Genomic DNA, 18,060 nt, shown 5'->3' with positions numbered 1-18,060 from the left:
ACAATAAATATATATAGAAACAGATAAATATCAATATGCAACACTTTATTTATATATTTTCTCTAAGTGCACATTTTCAAATTGAACATTTTCAAATGATCACTTCTAAGACAGTCTTGTGAAATCACAATATCCCATTTTAACTAGCTAGCCACTAACATTTTTTAACAAATCATGAATTACTTTGCACCATGTTTGTACAAATAATAACTCATGTAAAATACAAAAGTAAACTCTCAAATTTTTAAATCATGTCACACTTTGAACTGGACACCAAATCTGTTATCTGTTTCTTTGTCAGTTAGTGGGAAGCCTGGCATTGCATGCTGTTAACTAGTGTGTTGTACTCTGGTGTGTAACTTGACACTGCAACTCTGAGTGAGTCTTGCAGATGTGCATCAGTGAGGCGTGTTCTGTGTTTGTTCTTGATGAAGTTCATGTCAGAAAAGGCTGATTCACAAAGATAAGATTTTTCCTCATTGTTTGCGGAACCTTTTTGATCTTTTGGACATATTTTCACAGCAATCTGGCCTTAAGCTTAATTATGATGAATGTAAAACGTTAAGGATCTGAAATCTAAAGGGAACGTCCTTTCGAATGGAATGCAAAGTGCCTGTTTTGTGGACAGATGGACCAGTTAACATACTTGGTGTTGTTGTCCCAGAAAATCTGGAAGATCTAGGCTCAGTAAATTATGATAATCGACTAAGAAAGCTGGACAAAATTATGCAATTATGGAAAGGGAAATCCCTAACCTTGTATGGTAAAATGTCTATTGCCAACTCGTTAATTATTCCTCAATATATTTATTAGTTTTTGTCATTACCAGCTCCATCACAAAACTTTTTTAAGATTTATGAGCGGAGGGTCTTCGATTTTGTCTGGAACGGCAAACCAGAAAAGATTAAAAGAAAGGTTTTGTACAAAGAGTATGAATATGGGGGCCTGAAACTTCTCAACCTTGAAGCTATGTGTCTGTCTTTAAAAGCATCAATTGTTCCAAAGATGTATTTAAACATTGAGTGGTACACAAATGTCCTGTTGGACAAAAAACATGTACTGTATCAAAAGAAATTGTATCCTTTTTTACAAGTGATCCCCTCCCAGAGAGTCTGCTGGGAAACATGGCGGGGTTCATAAAGGAAACAATCCACTCATAGTGGTGTTTTCAATTTTATGTGCCAGAAAAAAGAGACGATATTTTGCAGCAGTTAATATGAATGAACTCTAATATTGTAATAGATGGAAAGCCTTTCTTTTGGAAAAATATGTTTGAAAGAGGAATCATTTTTGTCAATGATATTATCAATGAGAATGGTAAAATTATGAAGTATGATGAATTTAGAGCTATGTATGGTGATGCTTGCTCAAGCTTTTCATTTTATCAACTAACTGGAGTAATTGGGAAAAGATGGAAACAAATAATTAATTATGGAACTACTAAATTATTAGTTTGTAAACCTCTAATAAGAAATTCTAGTTGGCAAAAAGGAACTAAAATAAATAGAAAAATATATAATTTTTATTTAATAAAGAAATCTTTGAAGGCTGCCTCATACAACACAAATGGAAAATGGGAGGACTTTTTTGACTGCCCGTTGCCATGGGATGCCATATTCAAACTAATCTATAAAACCACTATCGATGTGCAAAATCGTTATTTTCAAATTAAAATTATTTATAACTTCTTACCCACAGGGAAAATGTTAAAATTATGGAATATGACAGAGTCAGATGATTGACGATTTTGTTGTCAGGAGCCGGAATCCACCCTGCATTTGTTTTGGTATTGTCATATTGTGTCTTTGTTTTGGGTGGAAGTTGAAAAAATGTGTTTAAGGATTGGTTTGTTTATGTAGCTTAATGTGGTTTCTGTTATTTTAGGAGAGTTCATTGACAATCATGATTTAGTCAATTTAATTATAGTACTCGGTAAAATGTTTATTTTTAAGGCCAAAAACAGATATTCACTTAGTATTACTTTCTTTAAAACATTTATTCAGTATTTTCTAATTTTAGAAAGTTACATGGTTGAAAACGATAATGATGCCAAAAAACATTTTTAAAAAAAGATGAGAAGTCTTCAAAGGCTTATTTTGAAAGTATAATTATGTTTATAGATTATATGATATCTGTTGTTGTGTTCCCTAATTTGAGTGACCTGGACATAATCTGGACTGTACATAAATGCTTATTTTGAAAATGTAATTTTGTTTATAAATTATATGCAATCTGTTGTGTTCCCTAATTGTTTTCTGTGTACATGAATGAAGGTGTGTGTTGCTGAGTCCGACTTGGACATTATCTGGACTGGGCCTGGTTTAAAAAACCCTTTAAACAAATCTAATTTCATTGACAACCTGGTCTGTTGAAGATAAGGCCCTTTTTTCAAAAATAAAATAAAATAAGATAAATAAATAAAAAACATTTTCTTGGAAAAAAAAAAGAAAGTAAAACAATATAAAAATAATTACATAAAAAATAGTAATTAATGAAAATGTTAGTGGACCAGCAGCCTATACAATCATGTGTGCTTCAGGGACTGTGTCCCTTGCAGATGTGTTGTCTATGTTGTGGGAACCAGAATATTGGTAGCAGAAAGAAATAACCCCTTTTGTGTGAGTGGGTGTGGATGAGTGTGCATGGGGGAGGTTGTTTGGGTTGATGCACTGATTGAAAGTGTATCTTGTGTTTTTTCTATGTAGATTTAATTTTTTTTTTTTTTTTTAAATTTAAAATTTTTTTTTATTTATTTATTTATTTTTTGGAATTTTTTTTTTTTTAGAACAGGCCCGCGGGCGACTCATCTGGTCCTTACGGGCGACCTGGTGCCCGCGGGCACCGCGTTGGTGACCCCTGATATATATATATATATATATATATATATATATATATATATATATATATATATATATATATATATATATATATATATATATATATATATACACAAAACACAAAACCAGTGAAGCTGGCATGTTTTGTAATTCGTAAAAAAAAACAGAATACAATGATTTGCAAATCCTTTCCAACCTACAGTTTATTCAATTGAATAGATTGCAAAGACAAGATATTTAATGTTCGAACTCAGAAACTTTTTTTTTTTTTGCAAAGAATCATTAACTTACAATTTAATGGCAGCAACACATAGCAAAAAAGTTGGCACAGGGGAATTTTTACCGCTGTGTTACATGGCCTTTCCTTTTAACAACACTCAGTAAACGTTTGGGAACTGAGGAGAACAATTTTTGAAGCTTTTCAGGTGGAATTCTTTCCCATTCTTGCTTGATGTACAGCTTAAGTTGTTCAAAAGTCCGGGGTCTCCGTTGTTGTATTTTAGGCTTCATAATGCGCCACACATTTTCAATGGGAGACAGGTCTGGACTACAGGCAGGCCAGTCTAGTACCCGCACTCTTTTACTATGAAGCCATGCTGTTGTAACACGTGGCTTGGTATTGTCTTGCTGAAATAAGCAGGGGCGTCCATGATAACGTTGCTTGGATGGCAACATATGTTGCTCCAAAACCTGTATGTACCTTTCAGAATTAATGGTGCCTTCGCAGATGTGTAAGTTACCCATGCCTTGGGCACTAATACACCCCCAGGTGTATTACAGATGCTGGCTTTTGAACTTTGCGCTTAGAACAATCCAGATGGTTTTTTTCCTCTTTGTTCCGGAGGACACGACGTCCACTGTTTCCAAAAAATATTTGAAATGTGGACTCATCAGTACCACAGTACACTTTTCCACTTTGCATCAGTCCATCTTAGATGAGCTCGGGCCCAGCAAAGCCGGCGGCGTTTCTGGGTGTTGTTGATAAATGGCTTTCGCTTTGCATAGTAGAGTTTTAACTTGCACTTACAGATAAACTGAAGTTACTGACAGTCGTTTTCTGAAGTGTTCCTGAGCCCATGTGGTGATATCCTTTACTCACTGATGTCTGTTTTTGCTGCAGTACCGCCTGAGGGATCGAAGGTCCGTAATATCATCGCTTATGAGCAGTGATTTCTCCAGATTCTCTAAACCTTTTGATGATATTACGGACCGTAGGTTGTGAAATCCTTAAATTCCTTGCAATAGTTGGTTGAGAAATGTTGTTCTTAAACTGTTCGACAATTTGCTCACACATTTGTTCACAAAGTGGTGACTCTCGCCCCATCCTTGTTTGTGAATGACTGAGCATTTCATGGAAGCTGCTTTTATACCCAACCATGGCACCCATCTGTTCCCAATTAGCCTGTTCATCTGTGGGATGTTCCAAATAAGTGTTTGATGAGCATTCCTCAACTTTCTCAGTCATTTTTGCCACTTGTGCCATCTTTTTTGAAACGTGTTGCAGGCATCAAATTCCAAATGAGCTAAGTTTTCCAGTTTCCCAGTTTGAACGTTAAGTATCTTGTCTTTGTCTCGTCTATTCAATTGAATATAGGTTGAAAAGGATTGCATTGTATTCTGTTTTTATTTGCGATTTACACAACGTGCCAACTTCACTGGTTTTGGATTTTGTAGTTACGTTACATGCAGTTGGCTATCGGCCCTCGACCGAATTGTTTAGCCCAATGCGGCCCCCAAGTCAAAAGGTTTGGACACCCCTGGTTTAAATTATTTGGACTGCAAACTAAATGACTGAAACAACAGCGCCTGTGCTGGTTGCAGCCAAGTAGTGCACTCCATTTTGACTAAATTGCTCCAAAACCAGATTAATAATGGCTAATCAGTTATTATGCCCATGATACTAACACTGTTTATTCAATACAAAAATTACAAAGTTTTCATTGTTATTTTGCACACAATACACTGAAGTTAAAAACAAATTACGATCAACATATGTTTAAAAAAAGAATGTCTCCCAAAAAATTATCAAAAAAATGTCCTTTTATAGGTCTTGTAATGATTCCTAGTAGAATACACTGTGATTATCTATTTCCAGTTCCAAAGAGAACATCATGTCTTCACTTGTTTTAGAAAGGATTGTGCACGTATTGTACATCTGGGAGCGAGTTGTGTTGTGTTGTGCATTGTGCGTTGCGAGGACACTTGCGTGTTGTATCAGCTGCTGTTTTGGCCGAGGATTAAGACTGGCTGACCATAAGTGTGAAGCCAAAGGCCAGATTATAGGGCCTTATTAAGAGTGAGAGAAGTGTTTGTGCTGGCACATGAACACATATGGGGGTTGATGGGGTGGGTTTCGCTTTGATTGAATGTGTCGACGCGTGTGCTCAGTCGTCACTGGGGACCATCTGTCTATGACCGACTTTGTTTTTTGGGAACAGTGAAGGGTGTCTTTCAGTGTTGGGAGTACCAGCGTTTTGATTTGATTTCCCACACATTCATTTATTTGTGGCGGCCCGCCACGAAAGAATTACGTCCGCCACAAATAGATTGTTCGGCTTTTTTTTTTTTTTTTTTTTTGTCCTGTCCAGCTTCTCAGGCAAATCATATAGTAGATGTAGATGCCCATATCGGCTGTTCAGATTTACTTTACAAAAGAGAAGTGTAGGATACTTCTCTTGTTGCCTTATTTGTATTTGACTTTATTAAATGTATTTATATTATCATTTGGTGCAGCCGGGCCGGAGCAGGAGGGGATAGAAAAAGAGAAAAAAGAAGACAGAGGGGGAAATTGGGGGGACAAGAGGGGGATTAGACAGAGAGACAAAAACAACAACAGCAAACACAACAACAACAACAACAATAGAGCAACATCAGCAAATACGACATGTACAAATATGATGGTAAAAGCAATAGCAAATAAGCAGTTAGCGAAAATAAAAAACAATACAGAAATGACAATGAGCATTATTACACTACAAATGGAGAAATACAAATACCAATAGAAATAGCGCTATTGGTAATGAACAATACCAATACTTTACCTTTATTATCAACAATACAGTTGTTCAAATGCAACAATACATATACCTGTACGTAATGATAACGTGAGATACGAAAGAATGCACGCAGTAACAGTCACCTGTTACCATACCGACGAGCTAACGTGTCCAGGTTATAACCCTGTTGTCAATAAACACACGTGGAAACGGTGCTTCAGATACTAATACTAATTTGATACTGTAGTAGTTAGCTTTTGTGTATTCATAATGTAAAATGGATGGATGGATGGATGGACGTTTAAAACAAAACTGTTATTATTAATTAGTAAGTATACATTTTTTTAGCCTTTTTAGAGAAAATCATATCATTGTAGTAAATTATGCAAATTACTCGATGATGTCATGGTGACCACGCCCATAGCCACGCCCCCACCGCCACAGGTATCTTGGCAGTTTATGGGAAACACTGAACTGCATTTTGATTGAAGCTAGAGATGCTCCGATTAATCGACCACAGATCAGTACTGAATAGAGATGCCGATAAATGCTTTAAAATGTAATATCGGAAATTATTGGTATCGTTTATTTATAATTATCTGTATCGGTGTTTTTTTTGGTTTGTTTTTTAATTAAATCAACATAAAAAATACAAGATACACTTACAATTAGTGCACCAACCCAAAGAAACCGCCTCCCCCATTTACACTCATTCACACATGCTGGTCCACTAATAGTACTAACCTTTAACAGTTAGTTTAGTTTCTATGTAACTGTTTTTATATTGTTTTAGTTTCTTTTTTATTCAAGAAAATGTTTTTAATTTATTTATTTTATTTTTTATTATTATTTTTTTTAAAAAAGGACCTTATCTTCACCATACCTGGTTGTCCAAATTAGGCATAATAATGTGTTAATTCCACGACTGTACATATCGGCATCGGTTGATATCGGTATCAGTAATTAAAGAGTTGGACAATATCGGAATATCGGATATCGGCAAAAAGCCATTATCGGACATCCCTAGTACTGAACAATTTCTGTGAAAAAGTATGTGCTCGCCGGTTATTGCCGATTTATGCTTTTCACAGCCGATCTTCTCTGGCTGATGCTTTATTTTTATTCCCCTGGCTGACAGCTAACTATGTATGTAAGCCACTCCCATTAGTTAATAATCATCAAATACACTACATTTCTTGCAAGTAGAGATGTTCTGATCAAGGTTTTACGTGGCCGATTCCAATCATACATGAGTTTTATGTGGCCGATTCCAATCATACACAAGTTTTATGTGGCCGATACCAATACCGATCACATGTATAAATAATACATTTTTCAATATATTTATGGGGAGTGCTTTTGACAGTTTAACAAAATTATCAACACAATATTTAAACTACTTCCTTATTCTCTTTTATTACATAGAATTGTTTGATGAAAACAATGTCAGTACACAATAACTAAACAAAAGCAAAAATTATTATCTACTACTACTCTTTTAAATCCTTTTTATTTAATAGCATCAAATACACTACATTTCTTGCAAGTAGCGATATTCTGATCAAGGTTTTACGTGGCCGATTCCAATCATACATGAGTTTTATGTGGCCGATTCCAATCATACACGAGTTTTATGTGGCCGATACCAATACCGATCACATGTATAAATAATACATTTTTCAATATATTTATGGGGAGTGCTTTTGACAGTTTAACAAAATTATCAACACAATATTTAAACTACTTCCTTATTCTCTTTTATTACATAGAATTGTTTGATGAAAACAAAGTCAGTACACAATAACTAAACAAAAGCAAAAATTATTATCTACTACTACTCTTTTAAATCCTTTTGTTTTTGCCATCAAGAAATTATTCCTTGAGTTTGTAAACATTAACAAAAAAATTATTGGCTGATGCAAAAATATCAATCTGATCACTATAGAATTGATCATATACTGATACTATATACAGTAGTTCTTGTTAATTTCTGCTGCAACATGGTTCTATTTACACTTCTTAAAAAATACTAAGCACTTATTTCTTGGTCTTGTTTAAAGCTTTGTTAGCTTAGCTATTAGAATGCCTGCTCCTGGTTTGCTCTCGGTGTGTAGCATGTTTAGCCTAGTCCTCCAGTGATAATAATGTTTGATAATAATACTTAAGATACTAAGAAATGCAGTTTATTTGCCGTAAACTGTGTATGGAAACACATAATTAGCTGCTAGCCGCTTGTTAGTACGCGCCAGCTGTTTGATTGTGTCAATCAATCGTCAATAAAAGTTTAATCACAAATGTCTCAAAGGGCTGCACAAGCCACAACGATATCCTCGGCTCAGATCCCACATCAGGGTAATGTGCATCTCAGTTGGCGTTTCCATTAACACATTTGGAGGTGTTAAAATATGCCATGTGAAATCGCTAATCAGTAACATATCAATAGCAAAGCCAATGTACACTATATTGCCGAAAGTATTCGGCCACCTGCCATGACTCACATATGAACTTGAAGTGCCATCCCATTCCTAACTCATAGGGTCAATTATAATGTCGGTCCACCTTTTGCAGCTATTACAGCTTCAACTCTTCTGGCAAGGCTGTCCACAAGGTTGCGGAGTGTGTTTATAGGAATTTTCGACCATTCTTCCAAAAGCGCATTGGTGAGGTCACACACTGATGTTGGTCGGGAAGACCTGGCTCTCAGTCTCCGTTCTAATTCATCCCAAAGGTGTTCTTTCGGGTTCAGGTCAGGACTCTGTGCAGGCCAGTCAAGTTCATCCACACCAGACTCTGTCATCCATGTCTTTATGGACCTTGCTTTACGCACTGGTGCACAGTCATGTTGGAAGAGGAAGGGACCCGCTCCAAACTCATCCCACAAGGTTGGGAGCATGAAATTGTCCATGTTTTGGTATCCTGGAGCATTCAAATTTCCTTTCACTGGAACTATGGGGCCAAGCCCAACTCCTGAATAACAACCCCACACCATAATTCCTCCTCCACCAAATTTCACACTCGGCACAATGCAGTCCAAAATGTACCGTTCTCCTGGCAACCTCCAAACCCAGACTCGTCCGTCAGATTGCCAGATGGAAAAGCGCGATTCATCACTCCAGAGAACACGTCTCCACTGCTCTAGAGTCCAGTGGCGACGTGCTTTACACCACTGCATCTGACGCTTAACATTGGACTTTGTGATGTATGGCTTAGATGCAGCTGCTCTGCCATGGAAACCCATTCCATGAAGCTCTCTGTGTCTGTGTACTGTACGTGGGCTAACTGGAAGGTCACATGAAGTTTGGAGCTCTGTATCAACTGACTATGCAGAAAGTCTTTGCACTATGCTGACCCCTCTCTGTCAGTTTACGTGGCCTACCACTTGGTGGCTGACTTGCTATTGTCTCAAACACTTCCATTTTCTTATAATAAAGCCGACAGTTGACTTTGGAATATTTAGGAGCGAGGAAATTTCATGACTGGATTCGTTGCACAGGTGGCATCCTATGACAGTTCCACGCTGAAATCACTGAGAGCGGCCCATTCTTTCACAAATGTTTGTAGAAACAGTCTCCGTGCCTAAGTGCTTGATTTTATACACCTGTGGCCGGGCCAAGTGATTAGGACACCTGATTCTGATCATTTGGATGGGTGGCCAAATACTTTTGGCAATATAGTGTATATTACCATTAAGCTAGCTTTTTTTCAAAAAACTTGCGTTGGAGTGTTTCTAGAGTAAATGTCCTTGTTGACATTGAAAATTGCGACATAACCTAGCGGTAGTTTGGCTGAGTCTGCTCTCAGTGCTGCTGGAGTGATCACCTAGTGCCGAAATGAGAATAACAGGACGTGATGTTACGCCCAACCCTGGTACCGTGACATGGCACCGTTGGATTTTACGTGAATTGGTGCCCTGCAGGACTGGCGGGATTCCGTCTGTGCCAAAAAAGTACCGGCTTCAATACCCGGACTTACTTTTGACACAGGACAATTTGCTGTAAATGTGTTGTTGACACTAACAGTATGTTGTAATGTATGCAGAGGGCAAGCGGCATAAGTTTCATCCGGCTGCACATCCCATGGCCGATCCTCAGTCGAGAGGCGGAGCTTCAGAAGATCAAAGTCGCTGTGAAAAAGGTAGTCAAGCACTGTACCTCACTTACCTTTCCTATTCTCACGGTTACAGTTTTGCATTAAAACCAGTTCATATTCAGGAACCCCTCTCCCTTTTTGTTTTACTGAGCAGAAGTGTGAGCTGCGTAAAAGGGCGGGCATCGCAGGAATGTGGGACTCCTTTGTCACCAAAATCAACACGCCCTTTCAGCCGGACGTCCCGGACTTTGACGTCCAGCGAGAACCGCAGACGCGCGCTCGTTTCAAGACGCTCAAACACCCTTTCATCAGAGACAAGCTCCACCTGTAAGTACCGCCATGTTCACTGAGGCACACCAGTGTACATCTGCAGATTAAATGGCTTTTGGCGTCCCATTAATTTTGTCTGTTTAGCGTATTTCATACCATACAAAGAAGCAATAAAAGTAGGGGTGGGTGCCGTTCACATTTAAAACGATACGGTACCAATTCCCGGTACCTGGAAATCGATATACAGTATGTACTACACCAGGGGTCACCAACCTTTTTGAAACCAAGAGCTACTTCTTGGGTACTGATTAATGCGAAGGGCTACCAGTTTGATACACACTTAAATAAAATTGCCAGAAATAGCCAATTTGCTCAATTTACCTTTACCTCTATGTTATTATTAATAATTCATGATATTTACACTTAATTGAACGGTTTAAAAGAGGAGAAAACACGAAAAAAATGACAATACAATTTTGAAACATAGTTTATCTTCAATTTCAACTCTTTAAAATTCTAAATTCAACCGAAAAAAAGAAGAGAAAAACTAGCTAATTCGAATCTTTTTGAAAAAATGAAAAAAATAATTTATGGAACATCATTAGTAATTTTTCCTGACTAAGATTAATTTTAGAATTTTGATGACATGTTTTAAATAGGTTAAAATACAATCTGAACTTTGTTAGAATATATAACAAATTGGACCAAGCTATATTTCTAACAAAGACAAATCATTATTTCTTCTAGATTTTCCAGAACAAAAATTTTAAAAGAAAATCAAAAGACTTTGAAATAAGATTTAAATTTGATTCTACAGATTTTCTAGATTTGCCAGAATAATTTTTTTGAATTTTAATCATAATAAGTTTGAAGAAATATTTCACAAATATTCTTCGTCGAAAAAACAGAAGCTAAAATGAAGAATTCAATTAAAATGTATTTATTATTCTTTACAATAAAAAAATACATTTACTTGAACATTGATTTAAATTGTCAGGAAAGAAGAGGAAGGAATTTAAAAGGTAAAAAGGTATATGTGTTTAAAAATCCTGAAATCCTTTTTAAGGTTGTATTTTTTCTCTAAAATTGTCTTTCTGGAAGTTATAAAAGGCAAAGTAAAAAAAATTATGAATTTATTTAAACAAGTGAAGACCAAGTCTTTCAATTATTTTCTTGGATTTTCAAATTCTATTTGAGTTTTGTCTCTCTTAGAATTAAAAATGTCGGGCAAAGCGAGACCAGCTTGCTAGTAAATAAATACAATTTAAAAAATAAAGGCAGCTCACTGGTAAGTGCTGCTATTTGAGCTATTTTTAGAACAGGCCAGCGGGCTACTCATCTGGTCCTTACGGGCTACCTGGTGCCCGCGGGCACCGCGTTGGTGACCCCTGTACTACACAGTATCAATTTGCGGTACTTTTGTGTGTGTTAATAAATATTAACTATTTTTGATAATAAAATTATATATTTTAAAGCAACATTTTAACATGAGCTGATTATGACTACTGCTGTCCAGTTGTTATATATTTTTTCATCATCACATTCATGAGTCGCAATTACAGTTGCAAGTCCAAGACATTAAATGGCAGTAGCGTACATTTTATTGTGTGTTGGCTAGTCAGTTCAGTCTTTACTGTCTCGTCTTTGGTTGAGCCTGAAAATTGTTAAAACTGTAAGTATTGTACTTATTACGCACCAGATGTTTGAGTGTAACATGCACCCTAGTTGTAGTTTTCATTAACACATGTAGAGGTGTTAAAATCGCCATGTAAAACCGCCATGTAAAATCGCCATGTAAAATCGCCATGTAAAATCGCTAATGCTAATTGGTACCATGTCAATAGCAAAGCCAATATATACTAGCATCAAGCTAGTGCTCTTTTTGAAAATGTTTTTGCCTTACTTTACTTAAATTAGAGCATTTTTTTGGAGTCCGTTTCTTTGCCGGCATTGAAATTTGCAACAATACCTAGAAGTAATTTGGCTGAGTCCGCTCTCAGTGCTGCTGGAGTTTATCGCCAAGTTGCCGGCTGAGTCGGCAACCGGACGTGACTTCCCGCGCAAACAAAGTACTGTAACATGGCACCGCTGAATTTTACATGAATCGGTGCCAAAAAAGTACCGGATTCGGTACCCATCCCTAATAGCAAGTGATGATTAGAAAACATAGCTCTCTTTTCTATGACTGCTGAGACAGCCTATTAATGAAGCTGATGACTTTATTGTAGAGATGTCCGATAATGTATTTTTTGCCGATATCCGATATTCCGATATTGTCCAACTCTTAATTACCGATTCCGATATCAACCGATACCGTTATATACAGTAGTGGAATTAACACATTATTATGCCTAATTTTGTTGTGATGCCCCGCTGGATGCATTAAACAATGTAACAATGTTTTCCAAAATAAATCAACTCAAGTTATGGAAAAAAATGCCAACATGGCACTGCCATATTTATTATTGAAGTCACAAAGTGCATTATTTTTTTTAACATGCCTCATAACAGCAGCTTGGAATTTGGGACATGCTCTCCCTGAGAGAGCATGATGAGGTTGAAGTGGGCGGGGTTGGGGGTAGCGGGGGTGTATATTGTAGCGTCCCGGAAGAGTTAGTGCTGCAAGGGGTTCTGGGTATTTGTTCTGTTGTATTTATGTTGTGTTACGGTGCGGATGTTCTCCCGAAATGTGTTTGTCATTCTTGTTTGGTGTGGGTTCACAGTGTGGCGCATATTTGTAACAGTGTTAAAGTTGTTTATACGGACACTCTGTGTGACCTGTACGGCTGTTGATCAAGTACGCCTTGCATTCACTTGTGTGTGTGAAAAGCCATAGATATCATGTGGCTGGGCCGGCACGTAAAGGCAGTGCCTTTAAGGTATATTGGCGCTCTGTACTTCTCCCTACGTCCGTGTACACAGCGGCGTTTTAGAAAGTCATCAATTTTACTTCTTGATACCGATACCGACAATTTTGAAACCGATACTGATCATTTCCGATATTACATTTTAAAGCATTAATCGGCCGATAATATCGGACATCTCTACTTTATTGTAAACATTAGTACGACAAATGTAACCAAAGTTTCACACCAGCAGCTGCAAAGCGCAAACTACAATCAAGTTCATGCAGAAGTAAATAAAAGCTGCGAGATGTCATTTTTTGGAGTTATTAACAACTACATCAGGAGGTTGCCTACAGCCACAGATGATCATTTTAATGTTTTGCGAGCATACGAAACATAATTTGATATAGGAATTAGTTGGAGCATTTTACGACATGCAAAGGTTGTGTATAATCCAAAAAATGATGATACAGGAAGCTAACATTCTCTCATTACTTCCTGCAGGTATGACATCACGTCCACAGAGACGGTTTTCGACAACGCAACGCGTAGCAGAATCGTACGTACCCAAAGTAAACATATTGATGGGAGGTGAGGGTGATATGCTTCACGTTTGCGTGTCTGTGCGCAGGTTGCAGAGATTATTTCCCGCACAACCTGCAGACACACTTGCCAAACCACCGGTGAGGACGCGCTCGTACTTCATGTCACATACAGTATGTGTGATAGCTAACACAGGAAGCTGATATTTGCGCTTCACTGCAGGCATCATGTCGCTCGTGGCTCGGGCCGTCTACATATCTGCCTTTCCTTTGCATGATGTAAGTAGAGCAACAATATCCACACGCATGCACTTCATCATGTTTAATTCAAAAGGACGGCGTGGCGAAGTTGGTAGAGTGGCTGTGTCAGCAATCGGAGGGTTGCTGCTTACTGGGGTTCAATCCCCACCTTCTACCATCCTAGTCACGTCCGTTGTGTCCTTGGGCAAGACACTTCACCCTTGCTCCTGATGGCTGCTGGTTAGCGCCTTGCATGGCAGCTCCCTCCATCAGTGTGTGTGAATGGGTGAATGTGGAAATACTGTCAAAGCGCTTTGAGTACCTTGAAGGTAGAAAAGCGCTATACGAGTATAACCCATTTATTTATCATTATAAAAGAGTTAGGAATACAGTTAAGTGTATTATGATACATAAATTCGCTTGTGGCGGCCTGCCACAAGTAAATTAAATGTATCTATATTTTTTCATATTTTCTGATGAAGGATTGGTAACATCCATTGTTTACCACTTGTCCCTTTTGGGGTTGCGGGGGGTGCTGGAGCCTATCTCAGCTGCATTCGACTTCACCTTTTTGGCGAAATATATGTGAATCATTTTCCACAAAACATTGATTATGTTCTGTGTTTTGAAATTGGAGTTTGAGAACCGGTTTCTGTATTTAGGCATCGCACACACAGACACACATGCACACACACACACACGTACACACACACAGCCACTTACAATGCACTGAGCTGCAGACTGGCCTAATTATACAAAGTAAGCGGTTAATTTTGTTTTGCTGAATTCTCATTTGTTAAACTTCTGTACAAGTTCAAAACGATAGCAATGCTAATTTATTTAGCCTGTATGTTAGCATTAAGCTACCAGCATAAGAGCCAACCTTTATCCTGCTTCTTTCAGTTTATACCAAACGGTATTGTTGATTTAACACGACTCCTACAATAATGTGCACTTCATGTGTATTTTAATGTACTTTCCTTTGTGTGCTTGGTAGGGATGTAACAAACAGTATAATGATAAAGCATAGTAACACTTCCAATGGCTAGTATTACAGTTTTAAATAAAAATTATCGTAAAACTGTTATTGACAACATTTTGATAAACTCGCGGACCAGTGACACAAGTTAATGCTCGCTAACGTAAATGCTAACATAAAAACAAGAGACATTAACGTCTTTCTCAATTTAAAAAAACGACATACCCCAATCCAAACTTATATAAACACAATACAGTGAGAGCAACTAAGATATTTAATTGTGTACGTTGAACTTAAAGGCTGTGCTCTCTTAAACAGAAGGATCGATCGATAAGAAATACGACATCAGGAAGTGAGTTTGCGTGACGTCACATAAATCAGACTTGATGCACCAAACACACATATTTTTGTTTATCATAAAAAAAAAACCCACAAACACTCTTACAAATTAAAACTCAAGAAGATAAACATATTTAAAATTCAAATTCAAATAATATGGCCCTTAAGTAGCAAGAACAATATTATTGTATAACATATTTCCTCTGCCAAGTAAGTATATTGTGTGGCTATTTATTTATTAAATTCTATTTGTTTTAATAAAACTTGGTTATACATGTGTATGAGTACTTTTTGACCACATTCAACAATACCGTCATATTATTGATAACCATGATCATTTTGGTGACTATAGATGTGATATGAAATTGTCATATTGTTACATCCCTAGTGCTTAGTTTCACACTGACTTCATTGTGGACACAACAATAAATAGTCTTAAATTGGAAGTTTTTCATCTCTTAATGAAAGGACTGTTTACTTATCTGCCAAACTAAATTCCAACATTCAGGAAGGGCAAAATAATAAATGTCAATAAAGCAGGGGTGTACAAAGTGCAGGCGCAGTTACATCATAGTAAAAAAAAATAAGCAGCAATAGTTGAAAAATACAGATTTGTCTTAAAGTGTCATAGCCAATTATGCAAATGTTACGATGATGTTATGTTGACACCCCCACTGCCACAAATAGATTGCTAATCTGTGGGAAACACTGGAGTTACGAAAATGCACATAGAGTACATAGCACACTTCTGATCAATTATCTCCAACCCAGGGGTCGTTTTCCCGGAGAGGAAATAAAGACCAGCGCAACGATAGACAGGTGAGCCTTTTTATTAAGTTACTGAACAAAACCATTAAATAATGACTCACTTGCTGGACATTTTTATGTTGTTGTTGTTTTTTTAAATGCATTTGAACTGTGTTTTATATATATGTCCTGTACTTATCGTGATGTTTATTTTTTATTTTTTAATCTTTCATCTTTTGTTTTTTTGCACTATTCTTAATGTTTTATATATATGTTTTGTACTTATCGTGTTGTTTATTATTATTTATTATTTTTTTATCTTTCATCTTTCTGTTATTTGCACTATTTTTATGCATTTTTAACTGTGTTTTATCTATAAAATGTTCTGTACTTGTGATTTTTACTTTTATTATTTTTAATCGTTTACCTTTCTGTTTTAATCTGTACAGCGCTTTGGGGCAGTAGTCTGTTTTAAAATTGTGCTAAATAAATAAATCAGCCTTGACCTTGACTTGTTGACATGTGTTGACGTCCTCCAGGTGCTTCATGAAGAGTGGGCTCGATATGGAGTCATGCACAAGTACCAGCCTGTAGATCTCATCAGGTTTGTCTTTTCTCGGTTGATTATACACAAAAAAATAACCAAGTGCATTGCTGCTCATCTCAAAACGCTTCAACTGCGTGTCAGTCTGGCTAAATATGTTTCTTGTACAGGAAGTACTTTGGGGAGCAGATTGGCTTATATTTTGCTTGGTTGGGTGTTTACACTCAGCTCCTCATCCCTCCGTCAGTACTGGGAATCATCGTATTCGTCTACGGCATCTTGACTGTGGACACTAACGTGCCGAGGTAGGCGATTCGTCATGTACACACAACTGAACAATTTTATTTACAGTGTGTTCATCGCGTGTCAAGTCAGGAGACGTGCGACGACAACCTGAACATCACCATGTGTCCGCTGTGTGACGGCGTGTGTGACTACTGGCGGCTGAGTACGGTGTGCTCGCTGGCTAAGGCGTCCTACCTGTTTGATAACGGAGCCACGGTTCTCTTCGCTATCTTCATGTCTCTGTGGGGTAACGAGATGTTCTTTAACTGTTTCATTCCTATTTTTTTATAGTGGAAAAGTGACATGAACAAGGATACCCCAACTTAAAACTGTTTTGAGATAAGAGCAGTTTATCAGCTAATTGTTATGCTTTAAGTTGCAAGCAAAAATTTGAGTGACAAGCATCCTTGCCATTACTGTGGAACCTCGATTTACGAACTTAATTGGTTCTTGAACAGGGTGTCGTGAATCGAAGTTAGTATAGTGAAGCAAATTTCTCTATAAGAAACAATTTAAACATGAATAATTCGTTTTAGCCTCAATAAAAGTCCCTATTTTAGTAAAAGAATGAATGCACTATATGTGTTTGTATGTGTGTGTGTATGTATGTATGTATATAAATATACAGTGTATATATATATTTTTAAATTTGTATCATTATTTTTTTTTTCATTTCATTTTTTTTTTCCATTTATTTATTTATTTCAGGCAATGACATAAAGTACAAAGTTGACAACACATAATCATATAAATTAATATAGTGCAAAAGGTAATGTATAGTATGTAATATATATATATATATATATATATATATATATATATATATATATATATATATATATATATACATATATGTGTACAAACGTATGTATATATATATATATATATATGTATGTGTATATATATATATATATATATATATATATATATATATATATATATATATATATATATATATATATGTATATATATATATATATATATATACACATACATACACTACCGTTCAAAAGTTTGGGGTCACATTGAAATGTCCTTATTTTTTAAGGAAAAGCACTGTACTTTTCAATGAAGATAACTTTAAACTAGTCTTAACTTTAAATAAATACACTCTATACATTGCTAATGTGGTAAATGACTATTCTAGCTGCAAATGTCTGGTTTTTGGTGCAATATCTACATAGGTGTATAGAGGCCCATTTCCAGCAACTATCACTCCAGTGTTCTAATGGTACAATGTGTTTGCTCATTGGCTCAGAAGGCTAATTGATGATTAGAAAACCCTTGTGCAATCATGTTCACACATCTGAAAACAGTTTAGCTCGTTACAGAAGCTACAAAACTGA

The 18,060-nt window shown here is 36.6% G+C and overlaps 1 protein-coding gene across 2 annotated transcripts in view; it reads left to right on the top strand.

Annotated features, from left to right (window-relative positions):
• Positions 1–18,060, top strand: part of ano2a (anoctamin 2a) — an 80,602-nt gene that overhangs the window by 28,334 nt on the left and 34,208 nt on the right. For both annotated transcript variants that reach the window (XM_062042595.1, XM_062042594.1), the window contains exons 4-12: positions 9,872–9,967; positions 10,077–10,249; positions 13,543–13,597; positions 13,670–13,721; positions 13,804–13,859; positions 15,910–15,957; positions 16,425–16,489; positions 16,600–16,734; positions 16,801–16,961. In XM_062042595.1, the coding sequence (XP_061898579.1) occupies positions 9,872–9,967; positions 10,077–10,249; positions 13,543–13,597; positions 13,670–13,721; positions 13,804–13,859; positions 15,910–15,957; positions 16,425–16,489; positions 16,600–16,734; positions 16,801–16,961 (841 nt within the window). The remainder of the gene's footprint in view (positions 1–9,871; positions 9,968–10,076; positions 10,250–13,542; positions 13,598–13,669; positions 13,722–13,803; positions 13,860–15,909; positions 15,958–16,424; positions 16,490–16,599; positions 16,735–16,800; positions 16,962–18,060) is intronic.

This window comes from Entelurus aequoreus, linkage group LG03 (assembly GCF_033978785.1).
Source record: "Entelurus aequoreus isolate RoL-2023_Sb linkage group LG03, RoL_Eaeq_v1.1, whole genome shotgun sequence".
NCBI classification, from domain to species: Eukaryota; Metazoa; Chordata; class Actinopteri; order Syngnathiformes; family Syngnathidae; genus Entelurus; species Entelurus aequoreus.
This window is presented reverse-complemented; position numbering and strand designations above follow the sequence as displayed.